The sequence below is a fragment of the Meles meles genome, chromosome 8, assembly GCF_922984935.1.
Source record: "Meles meles chromosome 8, mMelMel3.1 paternal haplotype, whole genome shotgun sequence".
In the NCBI taxonomy this organism is placed as follows: domain Eukaryota; kingdom Metazoa; phylum Chordata; class Mammalia; order Carnivora; family Mustelidae; genus Meles; species Meles meles.
The window spans coordinates 100,542,909-100,570,473 of NC_060073.1; the positions used below are offsets into that span (position 1 = coordinate 100,542,909).

General features: G+C 41.3%; 1 protein-coding gene across 4 annotated transcripts; it reads right to left on the bottom strand.

Annotated features, from left to right (window-relative positions):
- Positions 1-26,904, bottom strand: LOC123948967 (von Willebrand factor A domain-containing protein 5A-like). 4 transcript variants are annotated; one of them, XM_046016196.1, is made up of 20 exons: positions 26,347-26,904; positions 26,127-26,168; positions 24,123-24,177; positions 23,802-24,004; positions 23,340-23,562; positions 23,043-23,218; positions 22,657-22,771; positions 19,268-19,437; positions 18,918-19,006; positions 18,569-18,713; positions 17,812-17,891; positions 10,267-10,381; positions 9,424-9,588; positions 9,042-9,142; positions 8,469-8,728; positions 6,880-7,011; positions 6,700-6,768; positions 4,654-4,784; positions 1,800-1,926; positions 1-1,248 (listed from the first exon to the last, which is right to left on the bottom strand). In XM_046016196.1, the coding sequence occupies exons 3-20, from the start codon at positions 24,163-24,165 to the stop codon at positions 1,169-1,171; spliced, it is 2,424 nt and encodes an 807-aa protein (XP_045872152.1). In that variant the 5' UTR covers positions 24,166-24,177; positions 26,127-26,168; positions 26,347-26,904; the 3' UTR covers positions 1-1,168. The 4 variants fall into 4 exon arrangements, with proteins under 4 accessions (XP_045872152.1, XP_045872154.1, XP_045872151.1 ...); XM_046016198.1 differs by having other exon boundaries at positions 6,700-6,828; positions 6,949-7,011; positions 24,123-24,180; XM_046016195.1 differs by having other exon boundaries at positions 24,123-24,180.
- Positions 26,905-27,565: the final 661 nt, after the last annotated feature.

Sequence of the window (27,565 nt, forward strand, 5' to 3'; positions counted from 1 at the left end):
TGAAGTGTATATATAATCATTTTAATATTGATACAATAGTATTTTGGGCGACAGCACATCAAACAGGTCATTTCCACTAGGATAGAGCATGTAGGACAAAGGTCAGAAACAATCATGGGGAATTCCTTTCTTCCTCATGAGCTCTGTGAACCAGGCTCAGGTCTCAGGTAAAACTGCCTTTAAATCCACTTTTTCCTTTATTACAGATCAAAGTCTAACATAGAGGCCTCATGGGTTCAGGCCAGGACTAAAGATCTCATTGTTATCTCCTTACAATTCAGGAGAAACATCCGTCTCCAACAGGTGTGATTCAATCCCGTCCCTGAGGCAGCGAGAGGGAAGGCACTGTACTGGCTAGCAAAATCCAAGCAGAATCAACCAAGAAGGGGCGCCTGGGTGGCTCAGTGGGTTTAGCCTCTGCCTTCACCTCAGGTCATGATCCCAGGGTCCTGGGATCAAGCCCCGCATCGGGTTCTCTGCTCTGCGGACAGCCTGCTTCCTCCTCTCTCTCTGCCTGCCTCTCTGCCTACTTGTGATCTCAGTCTGTCAAATAAAAAATAAAATCTTTAAAAAAAAAAAAAAAAAGAATCAACCAAGAAGGCCACCAGCAGTACCGTCTCTCACAGTGGACCCCCAGAGTCTCTCTCACTTTGTGATCTTGAGGCTATACTGATCCCAATGTCGGCTTTCAACCTCCCCTCCAATTCTCAGTCCTATCTTACAAGAGAAAATTGGATAGCTCACCTGTCTGGTCCTGATAAGTATGTAAGATCAAAAGGCACAGATGACTCTTATGCACAGCATTCCCTTATTCGGCGGCCCTAACATCAGAGCTGTACCCTTCAGTGTGGCGTCCACCCCACCTGTTTTTCAATGTGGTAACTCTGGGAAACCCAGGAGGAACGTTACTGCCAATGGATGCTTTAAATCCCTCCAAGAAAGGGAACAGGTTCTAGGACCACTGACACTGAGCTGATGGTACATACCGGGAAAAGAGGATCACGCTACCCAAAGGGAACCTGGATAGGAAAGGTGGGGTGGGCATCCTTCACTTTTATGGCCAGAAACTGATAGGATAGGGGTAAAATACAAAAATACACCACCGCAGGAGAGCATGAAGGAAAGGGCAGTAGCATGAGAGAGGCACTTGTATTTCCGGACAGTCTCCTCAGATGGCAAAGATGGCGGGGTCCACAGATGACTTGGTCAAAGCGATAGCAGCTTTCACAAGCTCTTGCATGATGGAGGCTGTTATGAGAAGAAAACAAGAAGTAGGGCTGAGGAACCACAGCGAAAGTAAACATTCTTCCCCCAGTCTCCCCTATGCCTGCCTGCTCATCTCCCTGACTCCTGCTCCTGTCTTTCTTCAACACCCCTGCCTTCGCTCTTCCTACCGCCCAGATTCCTTTTCATCTTCTCAGGCCCCAGAAATACTTATCAGCAGTGACATAATAAACCCCCAAGAAGTGAGACTCAGCTCCCATCCAGTCCTCTACTCAGTATAGTACTGAGACGGTGAAGAGAACAAATGCCATTTCATGCATGTCCTTCTCCCAATCCACACTCCCCATCCATGTCCCTTTCCCTCTTTACTCACCTCCCTGCGCCCCCCTACCCCAATGTAAGATGGCACCCTCATCCTGCCAAGGAGAGGACTATCCAGGAGACCAGAAAAGGTCAGGGGAGGGGACTATGAGAACTCCTCGCCAGTCACCTTCTAGCATGCCCGGAGGCTCTGAGCCAGGGAAGGGGACTAGCTTCCTAAGGAAGGAGATGGGGTCTTAGGATTGCACTCCTACCTGCATGGATGTGAATCCAGTCCCTGGCCTTCTTTTCCAGAAGTTCCCACTCACCCTTCATTTGCATAGCATTGGAATGCAGCCAGACCACTGCCAGGACTGTGGCCCAGCTTAAGGAACTGGCATCCTGTACAAAAGACAAAGACAAAGTCTTAAATTTTAAATCTAGCGTAACCATCAGGACAGTGCTTAAAACTCCTACAACATCCCCAACAAGGACTACCAAGTTATAAGGAGAGAACCACGTGCCCAACTGCTTTATATTTTATGATGTATTTTCATTTGAATCTTTGCCAAACAGAAAAAAAAAAGAGGAATTATCAATAATGACATTCTTAAGACAGAAAACTGATTCACACAAAAGTGAAATGATTTGCCGAAAGTTAGCCTTCTAGCAAATGACACAATGGAACTGGAGGCCCAATATGCTGATTCAGGTCATTCCGCTCATGTCACTCAAGAGAGTGTCTCAGCCACAGAATGGAAAACAGTCTTCTGTGAGTTTTCACCCATGGTCCCAGTTTCAGATTTTAGAGTCAACAGATCAAGAGAAATTGCTCTTTTATATCATGACCCTTAAACCTTGGAAATAGTTATCAAGTCCTCTCTGAGGAGTCCTGTTTCAATCAAAATTCTCGATTCCTGAGGCACCTGGGTGGCTCAGTCAATTAAGCATCTGCCTCTGGCTCCGGTGATGATCCCAGGGTCCTGGGATCGAGTCTCTCATCAGGCTCCCGGCTTAGCGGGGAGTCTGCATTTCCCTCTCCCTCTGCCCCACACCCACCCCCCCCCCCCAGCTCGAGCTAGGGTGCACAAGCATGCACATTCTCTCTGTCTTTAATAAATAAGTAAGTAAATAAATAAATCTTTTTAAAAAATTCTCAATTCCTTTAATTTTTCTTTAAGAGGACTGCTCATGTCAAAGCAGTAAGAATCCTCATGCTTGCTCTAGTCTAGAAACAAACATGACAGTGGTTCTTAAAACAGTCATATCCTTAAAGTCATATCTGGAGGTGAGTGTCCCACTCATGAATTTCTATGACCACGGCCCAAAATATGCAACAAGCACAGCTCTTCTGACAAGCCTGCTGCCTCCCACTGATCCTGTAATCACACGGCCTGGTCCTCCGAAGTTTTCAGTCACCTCAAATCCCCATGTGCAACGGTTCTTAAGTCATTTTGCTTCTAATTTCTAAATAGAGAGGGTTTAGAACCAAAAGCAGTATCTTGATCCTAGTAAGTTGTATTGTTTGGGTTTTATTCCCCCCCCCCCCCCCCACAAAATATTGCAAGTCTTTCATTGCTCAAGACCTTTTGGGATCTCGATTTTCTCAATACTCCATCTCCCAGTTTTGCAAATCTACAAACGGGAAAGAATGGGATATGAATCTTTGCTGAAAATATAAACCTCCAGAGAATTCAGAGTCCGGTGGCTCTAAAAATCTGTTTGAAGTTTGAATAAATTCATTACTCAGTGCAATGAATTTTCAACGAGTTTGTTCTCAGTCCACACACTCATCATTTAAAAAAATTCAAATTCCTTACTGAAATTCAGGAACACTGGTGTTCCTGACTCTCTGGATTTACTGGCCCAGTTGCCATTATCAAAGAAGGAAATGTTAAAAAAATAAATTAATTGAAAAAACAGAAAAAGAAATGTTAGTTTGACCTGTCATTGGTTTCCCAATGAAACTAAGTTAGAATGTCATGATTCTTGTATCTTCTTCAACTTGTTGATAAACTATCCTTTTAATTATTTGTTCTAGAACAGTATTTTTCAACAGATATATAATGCTAGACACATATATAATCTAAAATATCCTAGTAGCCACATGTACAAAAATAAAAATAAATGGGTACCATTATTTTACTAACATGTTTTTTTTAACCTAATATATTCAAAATATCATTTTAACATGTAAATCAATATAAAAATAATGATTGAGAATATTTACATTCTTTTTTTTTACGTTTTCACATAAGTGCAATCAGCATGTGTTTCACAATTAATAGCACATTTTAATTCAATTAAGAATTTCGCTCCTCATTTGCATTAGCCATATTTCAAGTGCTCAAGAGCCACAGGACTAGTGGATACTATAGTGGGTGAGGCAGTTAAAGGATCTCTGAGATTTATTTAACCACCTTTCATGTTTAAAAAATTCAGAATGACACCCGTATTTCAGGCTTTTGGCATTCTGTCCATATTTAACAATTTCTCAATTGGAAGATCTGGTCAGTTACCTTGAGATTGTGGAATGTAATCTGTCCTCATCAGCATACTCAAACACATTTGAAATAACTAGGTCATCCCTATTAATACCTCCCCTATCCTGACTTCAGTGAAATTTTGCAAATTTGTGGACCAAATCCCTTATTTTGAAGAGAAGCGACATGGGTCCTGAAGACAGTTCTAGTACTGAATCCAGCTCTGCCACTCACTGGCTGGCTAAACGCAGAACCATTGTTATAGTTCTCTATAAACAGCAACGTGAATAGGATTTACCTTATTTAATTATGGTAATGAATAAGTAAGTGGACGTTAAGTGCTTACCACAGTTCTAGCACAGAGTAATGGCTCAAAAAATACTAGAAGATTGGCAGGGAATATGAAATGAAAAGGATGCTTGTCTTCCCTTTGTCATCCATCAACTCCCACCAACCAGGTTATTAGTTCCTTGTTCTTTCTGGTCTAACATACCAAGAAAAACCTCCAACCTCTGTTTATTAGAAATTAACTTAGTTTATGGTCTCCTCTATCCTCCTTTCTCAGATGAGCCGTGATTCACCCCAAATCTTATTGACCCCAACCCCTCAAAAACATACGCCCTCCTTTTTCTTCTCTGAATCTTACCTTGACAGGGATTGCAGCCTGTAAGTCCTCCAAACTTTTACCTAGGATCCCAGCCAGATTTTCATCCAGACACCAGGAACCATCTGCATTCTGGAGGGAGATCAGCTGCACAAGATGATTTTCCCCGAAGACTTTGGGGAAGAAAAAAGATGAGAAATTATGGAGCGACTGACCCCTTAGCATGCCTGAGAAAGACGGATCTGACTTCAGAGACTGGCTATAGCAAGAGTGCAGCCTGAAGCAGATTCTATCAAGATACTTGTTAGAGTCCTTCCCCTTTGTTTTCTCTGTGACATCGTAGGCCACCTGAATGACAGACTAGCTCTAGGGAAGTGGTACTTAAAAATTTAGCAACAAGGAAATGATAATGCTGCTTAGTTTTATCCAGTCCTATTTAATGGGCCTGAAAACTTGACACATATTTTAAAAATCCCAGACCAATACAGCTGGAATTTTAATTTTAAAAAATTTCAAAAGAAAGCAGATATAAAGAAGGCAATCAGCAATGTGCCTCGAAGAGCAGTCTACTGTCTAATCCTGTCGGTTTGACAATTACTTAGAGACCACATCGAAGGTGTTACACATCTGTCTCTCTATCACATATGATGGTGTACTTAGAGCAACTGAGAAATTAGGCAAGAAAAAAACATAACTAGAGAAACAATTCTATTCTAATGGGGGGAAAAAATCTAAGGGTCTGAATTTCAACAGTCTTCATCTGAATCTCAGTTTGGTTAATGCTCAAAATCCAACAGTATGTAACCAGTGGGAATCTCAACCTTCTCTGGAAATTGGAGCCAATAATGCTCCATGCATGAGGAAGAACTCGAGGTACCTGGAAGACCCTTTGTCGGCTCCCTATAAGAAGAAGTTGCTAAAAAGTTCACAAAACCCAGAAGCTTAATACTCCTGGATATTTTTTATCTCTACTTTGGTAACAGGATTCCTAAGAGAGGAAGGTCAAAGCTGGAATATTCTAAGTGAGGAAGGTCTAGGGAACAATCACAAAGCAAGAAGCTACTCTGTGACTGACATTAAGAATTTTCTCATGACAACCCTTTGAGGTGGGTAATTGTGCAGCTGCGGGAGCTAAGGCTCTGGAGAGTGGCTTAGTTTACCTAAAACACCACAGTAATTGAGAAGTCAGAGATCTGACTCCATGTGAGACCTTGAAGCCCTCTCTTTTTTTTTTTTTTTTTTTAAGATTTTATTTGAGAGCAAGAGAGAGAGAGTGAGAGACTGCACAAGCAAGAGGGAGGGGCAGAGGGAGAAGCAGGCTCCCCACTCAGCAGAGAGCCCGATGTGGGACCCGATCCCAGGAGACTGGGATCATGACTTGAGCTGAAGGCAGACACTCAACCAACCGAGCCACCCAGGCACCCCTGAAGCCCTCTCTTTGACTAGCAACCTAAGAGAATGAATAAGTAGAGGGTAAGTGGCAAGTTAAGATGCTTAAGTGATTAAACAGCTGTATACCACAAACTCTGGCTACAAAAACTGAAGACTAGAAAGAAGTTGCCTTTAAGCCAATTTTAGTAGAAAGGGTACTTTGTGGTGATAAAACGTCCTTTGACTCAATCCGTCCTGCACACGAGAAGCCCAGCTATTCGGAACACAAGGTAATGCCCAAGGAACACCCTTTGGTGACAGAAAGAAAGTCATTAGCCAGCATCAGAAAGATCTCTTTTCAAACCCAACTTGTAAAAAGGCTGACCCATGTGGCAGGTGACCCGGACAGGGCAGCAGCAGAGGTCTGCAGGGGGAGGGCCCCGGCCTGCAGGCCAACTGGATGAGCTAAGATGATGACGCGGGTGCATTTAACCAGGGCATACCCCAGACTCCACTGGCTAGGATGTGGAGTCCTACACTGTAGACTAATCCAAGGCTGACCCTGACCAACACAGAGACAGGACAAATCTCACCCTCTGCCTGACACTTTTCAAACAGATTACCTCTTAACTAGAGAAAGCCCAAGGAAGTAGAACGTGGAAGATAAGCTCTTCAGTACTGCAGATCCGAGAAGAGAGCTGAGTGAGGCCATCTCACCTGTACAGTGAGTTTCCAAGGTGGTACTCTGGGCGGGACAACAAGCCCCTTCCTTCGGAGGAGGGGTGTCTATGAGAGACATGCACATCTTCTTTAGTCTATCACCAAAAGCGTGGGCTTTGTCTAGTCCTACACAGGTGACAAACATCGGTGAGAAAAAGTCCCTGGAAAGATGCTTACCTAGAGCACACAGGTCCTTGTTAATCATGGGCCCACAAGGTTTGCAGCCATCCTGCTGATTTGACATACCCTTGTAATGAACAGTCTGTGTGGCCGGAGGTACACTACCGCAGCATCTGAGTTTTAGAGGAGCTGAAAAACACCAATACAGACATAAAGACTGAGACCCTACTGCTCTCTGCTACGGGAAAAGGGCCCTGAAAATGTAGGACACCTGCCCTCCTATCCATGTCTGCCTCAGCCACCATCCTTTCTGGGCTTTTTTTCTCTTCCCCAAACACCTGTCTCAATTAACTACCCCTTTCTCTTCCCCAAAAGTGTCAGCCCTCTCTGCTGACACTCTCCTACTGGTGTGACATCTTCAAATCTCTCTGATTCTGAAATTTTAAAGACATACATTAAATACCAAAAATCCACTCCAACTCTACAGCTTCTATACTTAGCACTTTCTATTCTCCTTTTCAGCACAGTGTTTATCAAAAGTGTCTATGCATTCATTTCCCACCTCTCTTTCTCTTTAGCATTCTGTAATATGGATTCTTTCCCGATCTAAGCCAATGAAATTGCTCTTGTTCACATTAACAAGAACTTCTTGGATAGCAAACCCATCATCCCCTTTCAAGTTTTTACTTTGTCTTCTCTGCAGTATCTGATACTTTGATAATTTCCTTTGTTATATCATAGTTTCCTTTATTTTGAATATGCACTAATTTCTTTTCTTCCTACTTCATTCCTCTTTATTATGGTTTGGGGAACGCTCTGCTACCCATCCCTAGATGCTGGGTTTTCTTCAGTGTTTCAGTCTCATCCCCCTTTCGTCTCACTCTATACCTGCCCATGAATAATCTCATCTATTCTCCTGATTTTAGTTATGACCCAGATGTTAAATTTTGCCACATGTGTATCTTTATCTCCGAGCTCTCCTCTGAACACCACCCATCTATTGGTTTTTCTACTGGACATCTTCATTTGCATATTCCATAGGGATCTCAAGTTCAAAATACTCAAAAATAATTCAACATGCTACCTTCTAAACTTGCTCCTGTACTTTTGTTACTCTAAATAAATAATACCATTATACACAGTTTTCTCAACGAAACTCTGGGCTCACCTTGAAGCCTGCCTCTACAACTCACATCACACTTTTCCCTCCAGCAACAGAATCCTGCCCAGCAAATTTCTCCACCTGATGCTAACCTTCAAGACCCTCATAGCTATACTCACGCGTGCCTGGCTTTGACCTGGGACACCCATTCCCTAACACTCCAAGATCACTACCATCAGCCATATGTATAATCACTAACCATCGAATTATCAATAAGATCAGCTTCAGATTTAGACAGTTAGAGTACTCGATGTTTATGTGCACTTTCTGTTTCAACTGTCCTTCCCCACCCACTCTGGGATTATTTAAAATATCCTCGCCTATGGCATATCTTCTAGTTTCCTAGAAAGGCACCACACCAGCCAGAAATCCTAGATTGGAGGAACAGGGAAAAAATTCAACATCCCAGGCTTTTACTTCAAATGATGTGCTTAGATACCCAGGGCCCCTTAACTGACACGAGTTCCAAGGAGGTAAAACTCACCACTTGCACTTGCATAGGACTGTGGCATCGCTAAAGCTGCACCCACAAGAACCGGCCTTGGAATGTCCCTACGAACCAGAGGCCCCTGAACTGGCTTGTTGGAATTCCCACTGACGGCAACGAAGGCTGTCTGGGAGCTAATGACTCCACAATCGATGCTGACTTTCAGCACATCTTTTTTATCGTTAGCTGGAGTATCCCTGAAGCCCATGTCCTTGGCCTGGAGAAAGGACTTGGCACCGAGGCGATGAATGGTGAAGCTGAAAGAGAAACATTCCCGTGATTTAGGGAAGCGCACTCATGTGCCAGTTACTCGGGGCCCTCGGAAGTTCGCATTGGCAGAGAGAGGAAAAAGGCAGATAAAGGGAGAGAGATAAGACTTGAATGGGTTAGAAAGGTGAAGTGATTGTAGGGACACAACTGAGTCCCCCAGATTAAAAGAAAGAAACCAACCCTCTCAATGATGGCAGAGATGAAAGAAAGAAAGAAAGAGAGAAAGAAGAAAGGAGGGAGTGGGGAGGAAAGAAGGGAGGGAGGGAGAAAGAAAGTAGCAAAGCAAAACTGAATTCTCACTTGTCATCAGGCTTGGGCTGTAGAGAAAATGTCACCCTATTGTCGACACTCTTGCCCTGGAATGTATACTTGAGGGAGACTTCTCCTGTTGCCTCTGCTGGCTATAAAGTAGAGACAAGTAGACATGATGGAAGAGAAGGGTCACCAAGAGAAAAGTCACAACTGAGGCCACACCCCAACGCAATGCATTAAAACATCTGACTAGGAACCAGGCAGCTCAGAGAATCAGAAACCTGAAATTATGAAGCACGGGGTAGGCTGGCTCTACCTGGCAAGTACTGTGATCTCTTGATGAGACTCACCGTTTTAAGAAAATTGTCCAGAGCAGAGTTTAGAGAAGTAGCTACTCTGATGAGAAGAACAAACAAGAATAGGAACTCACAGGCATGGTCCCGCTCAAAAGGGCATAGACGATTAACCTCTGGCCCTTATAGAGGACAGTCTGTTCTGGCGAAAGCATTTTAGCAGACAATTTAGCAGGCAATTCCCAGGTCACAGAAACGTCCTCTACTGCAGGCTGTAGAGCATATTTCAGGGCCCTAAGAGCCTGGTGGAGGAAAGAGAACAGAATAAGCACAAAAGAATATTAGCAATAATAACCACTGTTAGCTGAATATTTACTATGCACCAGATTCTAGGCAACACAGTATATGCTAAGTCTATTCCTTAATACTCTACTAGGACGTGGTAATGAAGGATAAGGCAAAGGGTAACACCACCTGAGAAAGAGGAACTTACAAGTATAAGCTGAGCTAGAAGATGCCTTTCCTTGTGTATACGAATCAAATGGAGTATCCATGTACCACCTCTACCCATCTACCAGACATACAACAATTGTTCCTTCTCGTTTTGTCTCGTGTGCATGGAGGATAGGATATGGCCAACCAAAAGAGTTCCTCAAGTGCACATCTAGCATCTCAATCACGACGGTCAAAATTCTGTTTCTCTATTTCAGTCTTAAACACAAAGCTCTAACCTCTTTCAGCATCTTGTCTCTGAGCTTCCAACTAGTCAGACCAGATGCCATTCCTCCAGAAACTACAGTGGGCCCTTTTTACACAAAGCCCAAAGTAGCCCCACTATGTAGTGTAGCCCAAGGCACTATGGATATAAAAATATGATTCCTGGTGTCAAACTGTTGCCTCTGTCCTTATGACAATGTCCCCCGGCCCCTGCTCCACATTCCTTCTGAATCATCCACTATGACACAAGGCCTGTGCCTCACCTTGGACTGCATCCTGTCCTTGCCTGTGATAAATTCTGAAGTGCCACCTGCCACTCGGGCAATGCCTTTTATCAGGCTGGTAGAGGCTCCTTCTCCAATTCCAAAGGAGAAACACCTGCAATTATACAAGGGTAAGAGCTTAGAGACAGGCCTAAGGAGTGAAATTATAAAATTGATACACAGTAGTCAGGAATACCTAAAGAGATAGTCTACTTCCTTGACCAAAAGCATACGGGCTACAACATGTTGAGCATATTCTGTATTTCAGGACACCGAAGAGCTCTAACTGGAGAGTTCTCTCCCTGCCACAATCCAAGTGCACAAGCTTTTTAACCACAATTTGGCTTCCCAAATAAACACAACTGTCTAAAAACAGAATGCGTTGGTAATAGCAATAGAAGCATTTTTACAAGGCATAACAAGATTTCTCATTGTAAATTAATACACTGGAATTTTTGGCTTATGTATCAGTCTCTCTTTTTTTTTTAATATTTTATTTGCCAGAGAGAAATCACAACTAGGCAGAGAGGCAGGCAGAGAGAGAGGAGGAAGCAGGCTCCCTGCAGAGCAGAGAGCCCGATGCGGGGCTCGATCCCGGGACCCTGAGATCATGACCTGAGCCGAAGGCAGCGGCTTAACCCACTGAGCCACCCAGGCGCCCCTGTATCAGTCTCTTTTGAATTAGATTAGTATGAGTCATCATCCCCAGCTCTAGTGACATCAGCATCAGGATTAATATTCTAAACTTGCAGGGTTACGCACTCAACTTCTAATTATGGTAACCTACCTTTGAACATGCTCCCTAGAGACCACAGCCTGCCAGCATCTTGATATTATCACCTTCAAACTTCCCACCCAATCTTGCAACTGAAGCGTACATTCCTTACGGTTTACAAAGGGCATTTATGTGTATGTTCAGTGTCTGAGGTGTAAAACTAAAGCCAAGCAATATTTATTGATGGCTAACAATATGCTTAGAACTTACGTGCTTCTTGTGGGTGATAAGAAGAAGAAATATAATAATGGCAAAAATGTATATATATATCACATATTTTGTGTCAAGCACAGTTCCCAATGTTTACTTAGGCACACCCTTTGAACCCTCAGAGTAAACTCCTAAGGTAAGTACTGCTATTATGCCCATTTTCAAATGAGGAGACTAAGACTTAGGGAGTTTAGCTGATTTATCCAAGCAGCCAGCAAGCAGCACTCGTGGCACTTAAATATATGATTTCTGACTTGAAGTAGAACGCCACAGGACACCTGCTCACAGCAATGCCAAAGCTGTTTCAGCCAGAAGAGAACTGGAAAAGCTGCATACGATATTCTTAATATTTTTTTGAAAACATCAAATGATTACCAAGACAACAGGAATCTATGGGCCACGACATGGAATAGGAGGGAGGTAAGAGGGATGAGCCTGGCATCTGGTATCCCGTTATCCCCTAAAGCCAGTGCTAAGTCCAAAATGGGTGGCTCAAGGCCTGAAAAGCCAAGTGGTTTCAGACTTGGACTTTCCAAAGAGAAGATGCCCATAGACACCCCAGGTGTTTTAATAATAAACCCTGTAGAACTACAGCCCAGAGGCAGAGGTGAATCTGAAATGAACCAGCCATCAAATGACTGAAGCTCCCTTGACTCTAACTGGACCCAAATTATCTGCTTCTAGTCTAGCAACCCATCAGAAGCAAAGAATACCTCTTTGCAGAGGGAAGATAACATCGCCTAGAGGCTCAAAGAATTTCTACAACTTTTCACATAAAATATCTGACAACTAATGAAGGAATTAAAAAATCCCCAAATATTGGGAAATTATACACGGTACCGCTGAACAACATAGGCTTTAGAAAATCATAATGGTTAATCAGAAAAATCTTCTTAAATGGATGTCAATGGAAAGTGACAGATCCAGATTGAAGATTCAGATGTAGATATGCTTAAATCTAACGATCTAAATTCGTATATTAGAAAAGAAGAGGCAGGGCTCTCTGCTCAGCGGGGAGCCTGCTTCCCCCTCTCTCTGTCAGCCTCTCTGCCTATTTGTGATCTCTCTCTCTCTCTGTGTCAAATAAATAAAATCTTTTTAAAAGAAAGAAAAGAAGAAGCAGTCTCGAAATCAACTACCTAAGCGTCCATCTCCAGGTGTTAGAAAAAGAACAGCCAATAAACCCAAAGAATTGAAAGGGAAATGAATATATAATAAATATGGGGGCAAGCATTATGATATAAAACGTTACCATATAATAGACAGGATTTAAAAACCTCAAAAGTGCTGATGCTCTGGAAGGATTATTAAAATTGACAAGGATTTAGGACAAGGAAAAAAAACAGAGGACACAAATTACCAACATCAGGAATGAAAAGGTAATATATCACAGATTCTACAAAATGTAACAAGAGCATAAGGCAATACAGCATAAGAGAATTTTATGCAAAGAAATTTGAAAATTTAAAATTTAGGCAAAATTTGAAAATCTAAATTTGAAAATTTAGATAAAATATACAAATGCCCAAAAAAGACATAAAGAAGTTTGAATAGTTCATTTCCATGAAAGAGATTTAAAAACTTTCCCAGAAAAAAAGCCTCCTATCAACTTCTTTACTAAAAGGTAAACTAGAACATTTAATAAAGAAAATCTTTAAGATAACAGAAAAATAGACAACTCTTCTCAATTCATTTTATTATGCCGGCATAACACTGATTTCAAAACCTGACAAGAATGTTATAAGAAAAGAAAGTTCAAGTCGATATTTCTCACAAAAATAGATTTAAAAATCCTAAGCAGGTATTTGCCAACTGAATCCAAAAATATATAGAAAAGGTTAACTGATCACAACAAATTTGGGTTTATTTCAGAAAGGCAAGTGGTCTAACACTTGTCATTATATTCACCTATTAGAAGAAAAAAGGATAAAATCATACACTTATCTCAAAAGATACATAAAATGCATTTGATGTAATTCCACAGTCACTCATTATTTTTGTTTCAAAAAAAAAAAAAAGGAGCAAAGAACTCTCAAAACAGAAATGAAATTTCCTTAACCTGATAACTCTGAAAACAGAAGTTTCCTTAATCTGATAAAGGATATCTATAAAAAACAAAAACAAAAACCTCATAGCCAACAATCACACTTATTTTTTTTTAAAGATTTGATTTATTTATTTAGAGAGAGAGAGAGAAAGTGAGAAAGAGAGCACAAGCAGGGGGAGCAGCAGGCAGCGGGGGATGTGGGAGGAGCAGGCTCCTCACTGGGCAGGCAGCCTGATGCAGGGCTCAATCCCAGGACCCTGGGATCATGACCCAAGCCTAAGGCAGCCACTTAGCCAACAGAATGAGTCACCCAGGTGCCCAACAATCACAGGTACTTATACAGTATCGAACATGTCCCCTCTGAAGGCCTAAATAAGAATGCCAGCTATGACCACATCTATTCAGGTTTGTGCTAAAACTCTTTTCTGGGGCAATTGAGAAGGGAAGAAAAATAAAGGTATAAGGACTGGAAAGGAAAAAAATAAGGCTGATGTTATTTGCAAACATAATTATCCATAGAAAATCTACAAGTATCTACAAATATACTATTAGAATGAATATTTAAATAAGACAAAGTCACTGAATAAAAAAGTCAATGTAAATTTTAAGAGCCATTAGAATCAATTTCTACATAGAAATAAATGCCCAGCAAAAAAATGTTTCAAAAATACTATTTAAAATAGGACAAAGATCACACAGAGGAAAAATCTAATAAAAAAAGGCATGAAAACATCTACACAGAGAATTAGAAAACATTATACAGAGATTTGGTGTGTATTATTGGATTAAAGAAATGAGTATATTTACTTATTTTACAGGAAACCAGAAGTAGGAAGTAGGGGCATCAGTTAAAAAAAAAAAAATTAACATTCGCTGCTTTAGTCTGCCAAAAATACCTATAATCAATAAGAGCTCAGTAATGAAGAGTTACACCTAATACTCAAATACTGACCTCTATTTATCATTTTCACTAAAATAAGCTTCTTGTAGAAATAGCTGGCTACCAGGAATGGGAAAGTACAGGTGATTCTGAAATTCTTTTTGTAAGAATGCAAGGAAATCTTCAAAAACCAAAGATACACATGAAAAAAGACAGAAGAAAGTGAAAAGCAGCTCCCACTGGCCAAATCTGGAATTTTGAGAATCTAAATGAAAAATGAAAGTAACAAATCTTAAAAAATTGAAAAATAGTGGAAGAATCCAAAAGTATATATTGATACAACAAAAGGGAGGGAGGGAGAGAGAGAGAGAAGGGAGAGAGAAAACTCTTCTTTATGGCAGGATGCCAACCTATCTGGAAAAGTTGACAGAATTTAAAAATCACTGTTTGTAACCAGTGACAGAAAATCTGGACAATAATCATCAATGAATGCTGAATCTACTAACTAAATATTTGTTAACAGAATGTTGACAAAATAGCAAAGTTACCTGTCAGATAACACGTCTAACAACATGGTCAAACTTATCACTAGATCCAACATTACTTTTGGAATATTTCTTCTAGAAACAGTTAATATTACCCTAAACATGAATTTAAATAGCCAAACAAACATAAATTGAGATTCTACAAAAATAAGTAGCTAGTACTCTTTCAAAATACCAGTGTCATGAAAGATAATGAAAAGTTGAGGATCTCTCCCAGAGTAAAGAAGATTAAAAAAAATAACAATGAAAATACTTAGTCTTGGATTTCCTCCTGGAACAAAAGCAAAGAAAAAAGTCTATAAAGGACATTATTAGAAAATTTGTTGGGGCACGTAGGTGGCTCAGTCCATTAAACATCCAGCTCTTGATTTTGGCTCAGGTCATGACCTCAGGGTTTTGAGATTGAGCCCAGCTCAGACTCCATACTCAACAATGAGTCTGGTTTTCTCCTTCTCCCTCTCCTTCTGCCCCTCCCCCCACTCAAACACTCTCTGGCACCCTCTCTCTCTCTCTAAAGTAAAGAAGTAAATCTTTTCCAAAAATTTCTTACAAAAAAGAAAACTTGGCAAATATGGCCTGTATTTAAATAACAGTATCATCTCAACATTAAATACCCTCAATTTAGTAGTTTCATTGTGGTTATTTATCAGGATGCCCTTATTCTTTGAAGGTGAGTACATTATTATTTGCATATGAAGAATTACAGTATCTGAGGCTTGCTCTCAAATATTTCAGACAAAAAAAAAAATAGGTGAAGCAAATGGGGGGAAATGTTGACATCTGGTGGAAAAGTATATTGTTCTATTCTTGCAACTTCTCTATAGTTTAAATTTTTTAAATAAAATATTAGAAGCACATATCTAGAAGAATCAAGAAAGACCTAAATAAACAGAAGGACATACTATGTAAATAGATTAAAATATTCAATTTGGTAAATACTAAATTCTCCCAAAACTGACCTATAAAATCAATGCAATTCTCTTTTTTGAAATAATATCTATGCCCAACTTGGGGCTCAAACTCACAACCCAAGATCAAGAGCCACATGTTCTACTGACTGAGACAGCCAGGGACCCCTAAGGTCAATACAATTCTAATTAATATCTCAGCAGTCTACTTTTTATATAAAAATTGACAAGCTAATTCTAAAATACAAATATCAAGAGTCATGAATAGCTGAGACGATCTTGAAAAAAAAAAAAACAAAGTTGAGTACTTACTCTACTGGGAATCAAAATTTATCAAAAAGCGGGCTATGGACATTGGGGAGGGGAGGCGAACCATAAGAGACTATGGACTCTGAAAAACAACCTGAGGGTTTTGAAGGGTCAGGGGTGGGAGGTTGGGGGAACAGGTGGTGGGTGATGGGAGGGCACGTTTTGCATGGAGCACTGGGTGTTGTGCAAAAAGAATGAATACTGTTACGCTGAAAAAATTAATAAAAAGGGAAAAAAAAAAAAAAAGCTACAAAAATTTATCTGGTATTGTTCTAGCGCATGTCTAGATAAATAGACTAATGGAATGGAACAAAGGATCCAGAAATAATCAATACATGTGTAGATGATTATTTGTGATGAAATGACACTGTACATCAGGGAGGAAAGGACAAACTTATCAATAAATGGTACAAGGTCAATTTGATATACACATAAAGAGATAATGAAAATTGGCCCCTACCTTCCACAATGCATAAAAATATAATCCAGGCAAATTATAGATCTAACTATAAGAGAAAAAAATAATAAAACTTCTAGAAAATAACAAACAAAAGTAGCTTCATGACTTTGGGTAGGGAAAGATTTTTTAACAGGATACAAAAAACATTAACTGTAAAGATAAAAACTAAAAAGTTATATTATATTAAAGTGAAGAACAACTATTTATCAATAAATATCATTCTGAGAGTGAAAAGGATAGCAACAGAACAACTATTAATCGATAAATATCATTCTGAGAGTGAAAAGGAAAATATATAGTTCCAGAACATAACTAATGAAATTCTTATGTCTTGACCACAGACTGAGCTAGAGATCAGTAAAAAAAGAAGTCTAACAGAAAAAAAATAGGAGAGACTTGAAGGTACATCACAAAACAGGACATCCAACTGGTTAATATATATGAAAAGACACTCAACTTCATTAGTTAACAGGAAAATGCAAATTAAAACCATAATGAGATACCACTTTACACCTACAAAATTAGTTAAGATTTACAAAGACAAACGATACCAAATTTTGGATAGGAAGCTGGGCAACTAGAACCCTCATACAATGCTGGTATGAATTACATTATTACAATAACTTGGAAAACTATTTGGCATTCCCAATAAATTCTACGACCATGTCAACTCCAAGCAATTTTGTATGTATATGTATATACATACACATATATATGAAATCAGTATGTACACATGCATATGTGTGTATATGCGAAAAAATACATATATAAGAATGCTAGGACAGTCATAGAAGAATTGTTTTTAGCAGCTAAACCAAAGTCTATCAGCAGTAGAATCAATCAGTCAATTGTGGCATAATCACCTTATGGAATACTATCCACCAATAAATATTAACCACAGCTTCATGCAAAATGTGTATGAATATCAACATACTGCTGAGGGAAAGAAGATACACAGAAACAAAAAACATACTGTATAACCCATTTATTTGTATTTAAAAACAAGCAAAAATAATCCATGGTGTTTTAAGTTAGAAAAGCGATTTCCTTTGGAGAGGAAATAGTAGTGATCAAAGTGATACAGTGATCGGCTGTATACTTATGATTTGTGTACCTTTGTGTATGTTTTACTTTGATAAAATTATCTACAGTTTAAATAAACTGTCTTACTATTCAATTTTTGTTTCCATTGTGATTTAGAAAGACTAAAGAACAATGACTTTGTGGTGTTACTGATGTTATTCAGAAAATTACTTTTATCTTTAAGCAGAGAGGGGGAAACAATGAAAAAACTTGTCAGCTGGTAAAACTAAAATTCTTGAATTAGTCTATCTTCTAAATGATCTTCACCGGTGTCATGTAGGTTAGACTAAGCTGGGTCAGTCACCCAGAAATCACATTCTCTTCCTACCTGTGCCTCAGCCTGTTCCTCTTGACTTCATTAATTACATTAAACGTGTCAGCAACTTCTCCATCTGTGAAGACAAAAAGCTGTCGAAGGAAAGAAGACATTCATCAAATCTCTGTGAAGATCACTTTTAAGATACTAGAATTCGCCTTTGGAAGAAATCGACCATTTAGCTGCAGAGAATCATGTCTCCTCAGACTGGCACAAGGTCCCTAATTTTCCCTGGTCCCTTGCACCACATCCTCACAAGGTTTGTTGGGCACCAGGGATTTTCCTCACACCTCCCCCTTCTCGTCTCATCTAAGGCTTCTGTGGCACTCTACAAAAGGACTTCCATCACCCACAGCCCACAGCACGGAGCCAAGGAAGAGGAATTCTATTACATGCCTCTTGTCTTCTCTTTACTGTATGACAGAAGACTCCGAATTACGTATCGTATTTTACCAATGCTACAACGAAGTTCAGGAGTATGGATTCTTTTTTTTTTTTTTCCAAAGATTTTATTTACTTATTTGACAGACAGAGATCACAAGCAGGCAGAGAGGCAGACAGAGAGAGAGAGAGGAGGAAGCAGGCTCCCTGCCTAGCAGAGCGCCTGATGCAGGGCTCGATCCCAGGATCCTGGGATCATGACCTGAGCTGAAGGCAGAGGCTTTAACCCACTGAGCCACCCAGGCGCCCCCAGGAGTATGGATTCTTGAACAGTGATTTTTCATTCCCTTTGTCTCATTTCATTCCCTTTGTCTCTTCCAGTTCCTACCTGAAGAGGGTGGCCCTCAACGGGAGGTTTCCCATAAATGATCTGGAGTGGTGTCAAGATTTCCGTGCCCCCCAGGTTAGCCTGCATAAGCTTAACTCCCCTCAGTGCCTCCTCCATGGTCTGCTGAGTGTATTTCACACTATTCCTGAGAAAAAAACAAACATGCCCAGTGACATCATGCTCTTCAGTATCATCAGCACCAAGTCCCTGAACTGAGATATCCCCACCATAAACACCCTCACCTGAAATACCCAAAGTCAAAGTCATCTGTGCAGTAACCCCCTTCAACAATCTAGTCTTTCCTTTAAAGTATATTTTTGGACCCTCAATGGGCTTTCTAGAAACTTACGGAAAGAATGCCTCACAGGAACTTCCGAATCCATAGATATTGAAGTAACAGCCCATAGGCAAACTCTTCAGCAGCAAAATCAGTGTTTCCTGAAGGAAGAGAGTACAGGGAGACAGCGTGAGAGAATCTTCTCAGACACATGGACGCTGCCAGTCAAACTCTTGACGGGGTGGACCTTCACCCACTTCATGAGTCTAGGCCCCTACATTCCAAGGCTAGCCTCAGAATGCTCATGTTAGACAGAGCTCAAATGGGGGACACACCCAAAGTTCCAGATGGACCCTAATTTAACCCCTGAGATTCATCCCCATTTGTGCATATTACCAGAAAGAGAAAGGAACTAGTTTTACCTTGGCTGCCTCTATGCGCAGCTGAGAGTTATCCTGTTTACTTATGGGGGACTGCATACTTCCTGAGCGGTCCATGAGGAAGATGAATTCTCCAGAGATGACTGGTGATTGAGCTTCTGGGATATTTGGGTAGAAACACACCATCGCAGATGGATCTTTCATGAAACCATCTACAAAGACATTGTAACATGAAAAGAATAGTAAAGACCTCAAGAATCAATTGTAGTGTGTTATATAGGGAGCTGAGAAAACACTGATCTTCATTCTGTGTCTGCTGGCAAAGGGTCTGAGGTGAGTTATAAACAAAAGATATAGAAGCAGAAAAGACATGGAAGAGAAAAAAGAAGGTAAAGAAGGTAGAGGTTACCAAACATGAGCAGTAATTAAAATATAGAATTGGAGGCTGGTTTCCTAGCAGCTAGGTAGATAAGTGAAATCATGAAGTTAAAATACTCCAGCATTTGCCAGAAGAATCGAGATAATTTATTTGCAGAGACACCTCCCTTTCAAATCAAATCAATGGGAAATTTATCACGTGGGTCCTTGTTTAAGTCTTTAATTACACTTTTGAAAACATGATGCTCATAGGCAGTTCTTATATTGACAGTTTGCAAGAGCTGAGAGTATAGCATCATACGCACCAAGGAGGGTCTGTCTGCTTTGGGTATGAAACATCTCCAGAACTGGGATGTGTGTTAGACTCTACTAGCATCACCCAAACAATGCTATGGAGGAAACCCACGGGAGTCTGGCCTTTGTTACCAAGTTGTCAAAGCTCTGATTTTATTTTGAGGAACAAGTGAAACTGATGCAGAAACTGAAATATTAGTATTGAAATAGAAATGAAAATGAGAAGGGCTGAGTTATATCCACTTGTTTTACACTTCAGAAAATAAAAGTTGACAAAGAATGGAATTCCAACATCCTATCATTATAAAGTGATTCCGGGATGATGCATTTAAATTCTCAGTAGCCTTGGGATTCAGTACACCTACAGAACATGGCTCGGTTTAATGTCTTAACCCTGGGATACCCCAATGACCAAAGTGGCTTCCAAATAAAATGCGTGCAGCTCAGCAAACATGTGCTTAAACACTGGTTCAAGGACAACTTCTAAAAAATCCAGATCTCTCGATACATGGTGGAAGAGAAGCTTTTTTTTAATAGGCAAGGTAAATTTCTTTCCATTTTAAGAGACTGCTGATTGTAGTGGGATTGGCATTAGACTGGTAAATCAGAAAGGTTGCCATGACAATGAAATATATACCTAATGTGTTTAGAACAATATCAGATACACAGTATGGACCATCTAGGTATTTCTACTATAATTCCTTTGGCATGGCTCAAGTTATTTCCACCTACATGAGTTTCTGCTTCATTTTTTTTTTTGCTTCCTCATTTTTAAATAAGGTATTTCCAGCCCTACCTCCTCAGCTTGCTAGCCTCAGTTTCTCCATCTGAAGAACCCCAGCAGTAACATCTGACTCAAGATTATTTTAAGAGTTAAGTGATATCATACATTTAAGGAACTCAACCTAGCGTTTAACTCTGGTTAAACTCTTAATAATTTTAGAAAGTTTTTATACATTTTTTATTAAATTATACATATAGTTTTTTAAAAGTCATGTTCTTAATACGGTTAAGTACATTTAAGTTTAAAAAATACAAATTTTGTATTTTCGTCATGTAGTGGTATGCTTCATTTGACAGAACTCTCAATGGTTTTAGTGAGCCAAGCTGTCAGTTGTCGTTTGCTTCTTTACATGGATGGAAACAGCAAGTTACCTTGACCAGATAGATGATCTAGAAGGCCAGACTTGAGTGGCCCTGCTAGGAGGGATTCACAAGATCCTAAAGGCTGCCCCTAATGTCCACCTCTGGCCTGCAGAGCCCACCATAGGAAAATATGGGGAATTCCACATAGGGGCCAAGGGAACTGCTTGGAAGGAAAGGAACTAAGATCTCAATTCATATCTTTTAAGAATCAGCATTATTAAACTTTCTGTGGTACATTAAAATAATCCTGACTGAAGACCAGACTCGCACTACTGTGGGACTATTTCCTGGACACCCAAGGGGGAACCCACCGAAGGGAAAGGACAGAACCAGTACAAAAGGAATCAACTAACGTACAGACAGAGCGTGGAGCCTCATGGAAGAGGAGTTAGAGCAGACCTGGTGGAAGCTGGGAGCCCCTCTAAGGGCTTTAGCATGGACAGTTTGCCTGGAGGAAAAGTGGTCGAACAAGTGAGGACAAACTAAGGAGCTCTCAGCAGCCTTAGCCAAATGGAGGACCAACTACAGGAAACTGGCTTCACAGTGGTTGTAGTTACAGAAGAAAGAACCTAACCCAAGCTATAGCACTTTGACTATGACTGTTCCCAAGCATCCTTCCATTCAACCAAGGTGGAAAATGCTTCAGAAGTGGCAGTATCTTTCTAGTCAGGCTTCATGGTCCCTGCAATCCAGGGGCATGGCTCCCCAGGAAGGCCCCAAGAGAGCAACAGACTGACATGGGTGATACCAGTTATAATCATAAGGAAAAGTACACATATAGACAGGAAAATTTAGAAAACACAAGAAATTAAAGAAATTAAGAAACTAAATTTGTTAACAAACTAAAACTTAATCTGAGGCATTAAGATACCAGGGCAAGATGAAAACCCTCTGAAGATGGATGATGGGGTATTTGGAAATCTTCGACAGTCTGAAAAGTGAAAATGCCACATCATTATTTTTACTTCATTTTTTTCCTACCAATGAGTATTTACTTTTCTATTGAAGCATAATTAACATAGTGTCATGTTAATTTCTGGTAAACAACATAATGATTCAACAACTCTATACATTACTCAGCACTTACCACAATAAGTGAAGTCCCCATCTGCCACCAAATAACATTATTACAATCTTACTGATTCTATTCCCTGTGCTCTCTCTCCTCTTCATCTCTGTGACTTATTTATTTTGCAACTGGAACTGTGTACCTCTTAGTAAAATAGGTAATAGATCATGGGATAGGCCAGAATAGAAATCAATAAAAGGGATTAAGAGATACAAACTTCCAGTTGTTTTTATTTTATTTTAATTTGCACTTGGAGAGACTGATCACTGTCATTTATGTTTGTAAACTAGTTGTGTCTCCTCTTGTGAATTATGTGTCCATATCCTTGATCTAGTTATCTACTGATCGTCTTAATCTACCTAGGAGACACAATCACGTAGATGGATATTCATTGTATCTGACCATTTTTGCACACTATGATGTAAGCTATTTGAATGTTTTACCCACTACTGGATAGGAGGAAAGAAAAGTGAGGGTAATTTGAGGCTAATTCTAAGACAGGAGTTCCCCTTTAGGTGGTCATACAAAGGAAGGAAGAGAATACCTGAGTTGTCTCCAGGTTGCCCCATCTCCACAGCTACAGTGGGGGTATGCACCTCACTGTAGTAAATCAGGAGTTCCACATCTCGATCGAATTTGTGTCCATCAGCCAAGGAAACCTGAGTTGAGAACAAGGAAAAGATCCATGTTAGAACAATCACTGCTTGCTGCGTGCGACTGAGGTCAGGGCTGAGTGCTAATTCTTCACGAGGGAGTGTGGTCAGGAGCAGGGACAAGAATGGGGAGGAGACACTGGAGAAGAAACAGGGATTAAAAAGGAAGAAAGTGGGATTCCCTCTAGTTAATAAGGAAAGTAAGGACCATTCTGGAACAAGATCAGAATCCAAAGAATAGGGGTGCTGGCAGTAACAGTGCTTTCTTATGAATTACCTGGGCAGAAGTCTTATCTTCTCCAAGGTACTTGGTAGGACTGAAGGGGCAGTTGGACTGGATCCTCTCGATGCCATGCTGGGAAGTGACGGTGGCAACCATGCTGAGTGTATAGGGCACGTCCTCCAAAGGAACGACAGGAGTCTTCATATCAAGGCAACTGTCCTCAAATGATCCTACAAAAAGTGACCTTAGTTCTGTTTCCCCTTCCCATACTTCTTAGCACCCCTACAACTTTGAGGGGACTTCCCAAATGATACCACCCACTGCCAGGATTTGAAAAGAAAGGAGACTCACCAGAGCCACGGTATCGAGGATTCAAGACAGCTGGGAGCACGTAGCGCAGGGCTCTATCTGCTTCCAAGGGGAGCTCCTGCACATACTTCAGGGTGATTGCTACATTCGACCCTGGGTTCAGGTTCCCCACACTGCAACAGAAGACATCCTTGGAGTACTTGTCCTCCTCCAGTAGGAAAGCTTGGCGGCGGTTGCTGATGGCACTCTCATAGATGCTGTGGGCCTAAGAAGAGAGAAACAGAGGCGTTGGAGAAGGCCTCTGAAGCTCACAGCTGTACTTTAAATGCCTCTGATTGGTTCCCACCCCCCCCCACCCAGGTGATTTTAGGAAAACAGCAGCTAGAGGGGAGTAGAAGAAAGCATTCCATATCAGCACTTTGTGTGAAGGTGCATTTGTAGAGATTCTAAGAGTATGCATTAAGGAAATAAGAAGGGAGGAGATAATCTACTTATCCCTAATACCTTTGTCTTCTCCTTTAATTGTGCTTTTATTTTCTCCCCATCCAACTCGGCCTCAAAGCTGTAGACAGCTGAGTCATCATCCATGGGGAACACAAAGAAGGTCTCCAAAGGAACATCCTCCTCATTCTTATAGTTTAAGGTAGCAGACACACCAGCCACAAACTCACGAATCGACAAGGTCACAGAGATGCTCTTCAGGGGTACTGGAGACAGACAGAGTTCAAGAGGTAAACAAACTTTAGGAGAAGGCCTCCTGTCTGCCAGGCATGGAGCCAGATGCCAAAGATATAGTGGCAAGTAAGGGTCATGAATCAGGCTTACCTGGTTCCTCTCTGCGGGTTAGTAGGCCACCCTGGAGCACCATGGTGATGCAGGACTACTGTGAAAAAGATACATCATGAATACAGTAATAGGCTGGGGGATATCTATTCAAATACCAGACTTTATGTGCTACTCTCTGGCATTCTACATTCTTATGCCATTAGGGGACTAATGTTGGACATGGCAGGAGAAAGAAGCTATCAAAAAGGGACAAAGAAGCCAATGGGATGGCTCCTTCTAAATGCCAGACCCAGATGGTGAAGCTGTAAGATTCACAAAATCCCCACTACACAGGAAGTCTCTGAAATACCCCAAGGCTGGTTCAAATACCAGTTCCACTTTTTCACAAGTATATTTAATACACCACTCCTTAGGTAAATGGGTATAATTAACTTAACCCCTGTGAAACTCAGTGTTCTCCTTCTAAAATGAAAACCATATCCCTATTTGTCATATGTGCATATGTAAATTTATATATGGGAAATCCCTAGAATAGTGCCTGGTCTATGTGAAGCATTTAATCAATGATAACAGACTAGTGTTGCTCCTCTTATAATTATTACAGTTGTTAAACAGAGCTTGGCTGTTACTTTGGATCATGCTACCCAGAGAACTGCTTCATAGGAACTGCTTGATCCAAAATGGTCCCCTGCAACTTAGATCACTTACTTTGTGACTTTTTTGGGGCTCACAACTGAAACCACTGTTTGTTTCCTCTGTCCAAGGTATTCTAATATACCTATATATATAAATCATGTATGCAACACATCCTCTATTTTAAATCATGCTGTCCTAACCATATCTTCCGAATTTTATTATAATCTTAGACCACCACTTCAAGTGATATGGTAACAAGGAGATAAATTTACATACCTACATTATGATTTACATTATGATTCTTTAATCCAGAGAATCAGCAGTGGGTCTTGTCCTAACCACTGGCCCTAGTAGCCCTAGAAGCTGCCCTCCAACCACTCTGAACAGAATCACTTGCTACGTTGTCTCTCCCTGCTCTGCCAAGGGTGACACGATCTGCAATCTCTAGTACCAGTTAGGGGACTTTTCACTGAAAATACAACTTAAGGAACTAAAATAGAATTGCCCGGTGCCCAGGGAATGCTGAAGGAAAATGAAACTAATGTGTTTATCCAGAGTCCCAGGGCAGATGAGTCCTGGGGAAACCCAAGCTTCACTCAGGAACCCACAGTCCATAGTCCAGAAAAACATGTAGGCTCTTGAGAAAGGCAACTTTCCTTCCTAGAACAACACCCCCCTCACGGATCCTGAAGCTTTTGGCAGAAATACTTCTAGGCCTTTATGCTCATTCCAATCACTGTTTAAAACCTCACACCCTACCCCCATCCAGAGCAATTCCATGTGACTCATCTGTCTCATAGCAATGGTGCTTCTTGTAGACTGTGTCCCATCTCCACAAATCAGCAACAAATAAATCAGGCTTTTGGTTCGGTGTTTGTTATTTTAAAGAACCGGATAAAAACTGAGTGTTAGCAGGCGCCTGGGTGGCTCAGTGGGTTAAAGCCTCTGCCTTCTCTGCCCAGGGTCCTGGGATCGAGCCCCACACATCATCATCATCATCATCATCATCATCATCATCATCATCATCATCCAGCTCTCTGCTCAGCAGGGAGCCTGCTTCCCTTCCTCTCTCTCTGCCTGCCTCTCTGCCTACTTGTGATCTCTGTCAAATAAATAAATAAAATCTTTAAAAAAAAAAAAACTGAGTGTTAGCTAAATGGTCCGTGTTTGATAGAAACACAGAGGGCAGTGGCAGCTGTAGGGAGGACAGAATGCTCAGGAAAAGGGTTCTCATTCAGACTCTTGACTGGCGTGAGCTCTCTGGGGAAACGGGCTGTCACTGGGGGAGGGACGAATTTCTAATAACATCAGGAGGAAGCTTAAAACAGGAGAAGGACCCAGGACACAGGGGAGCAACAGGTGAAGAAACGTCAGGCAAGCAAAGCTCCAAGGCTTGGCGATACTCACCAAGGGTGGCTTCCAGGTGAAGAGAGAGCGGAGAGCGGTCTCCTACAAAACAAAACCAATCAAAAACAAAACATAAACCAACCTTATGTCCCCAGAACAAATCCCTCACTGAGGAAAATTTGCTTTTCTGCAGCTTCTCTCCCACTGCTCCCAGCACAAACTGAAGTGGGTCCCAATTAGTCCTGGGCCCCTCAGGATGGGGTTTCAGGAATGCACCTACCAACAGGTGGCAAAGAGTGACCACAGCAGCTGACCAAGGTCAAAGCGTTGAATCCGAGACAACTAGAAGAAGAGAGGAGGGCTCCCTGAGCCAGGGGCAGCGTGTGAAGGTGGACCCTCAGGAATCCCGGAGTCTGGCCTCCGTACAGTTCCGCCCCCGCCAGGGAGAAAGAGGAGCCCGCGCGCTAGTGGCGCAGCGAGCCACACCCCTGCAGCTTGCGGCCGGGAACCGGCAGAGAACTCGTGATCCAGCCCAGGAGGCGATTTGAATGCGCAGTGGGGCTTAGATAGAAAGAGAAAGCGATTTAATCTTTAAACTTTCAGTTCTAGATTTGCAGCGTCCAAGCATTAACGGAAGGGATCACAGTTGGCCCCTCCAATATCTTTGTATGAACGGGATTAGGGGCTGCAATCCACCTGGGTTTTAAACTTCATTTCCACAGCATAAAATGAGATAAAAATGAGAAAACATTAATTTTCTACAAAAAAGAAAGAGACAAAAGTAAAATAAAAGAGAAGAAAAGTTAAAAAAAAAATTTAAAAAAGACCTTGAGAGGATCAGGGATGCCCAAATCCCCTATGCAGCCCCCATAAAACTCCCCTAAACTGCCAAACCTACAGAAAACCCCCAGAGACCTAACACCAGAACTCAATTTCCCACCCCTCGGGCTTGCAGTTAAAACAAGCCCCCGCAGACTTGGCGATGGGAAAAGAGCCGGTCTCGGCCACCAGAGTGGAGGGCCGGGATCCAGCCCCAGCGAGAGCTGCAGCTGGTCACCCACCTTTTCCGGAAGTCTGAGGGCTCTGAGTCACACGTACCAGAAAACAACTGCAGACAAAATTTCTGGGAAGACCTGCCCCTTTTAGGGACAGGTTATAAAGTAGCGACTGCTTGATTAAGGGATCAAGGGAAAATTCTTCAACCCTATGACGTTTGCTTGTTTTTCTTTGCCTAGTCTCAGTGAGGGAACCATCTGAGGATAGGCAAAGGGAAGAGATTTTTTTTTTTTAACCAGTGAAATGCTTGAACATCAACAATCACATCATCTTTCTGTAACAGACTTAATTATCAAGGGCTTACTGTGCACTAGGCCCTACTAATAATACTGTGTGATAGGCCCTGACCTTTGTGGGCATTATATCATTGACTTCCTAACATCCTTCCTAACATCATGGGGGGAGGGGGTGGCCAGAGGGGAGGAGGAGGAGGCAGGGCAATG

Excerpts from the sequence above, each read along its gene's own strand:
- LOC123948967 (XM_046016196.1), bottom strand. The coding sequence starts at position 24,165 with ATGGTGCTCCAGGGTGGCCTACTAACCCGCAGAGAGGAACCAG. Across the intron at positions 23,563-23,801 it reads AATTAAAGGAGAAGACAAAG|GCCCACAGCATCTATGAGAG; the intron begins GTATTAGGGATA and ends CTCTCTTCTTAG. Across the intron at positions 9,143-9,423 it reads TTTTGAGCGGGACCATGCCT|CCAGCAGAGGCAACAGGAGA; the intron begins GTGAGTTCCTAT and ends TCTACTTTATAG.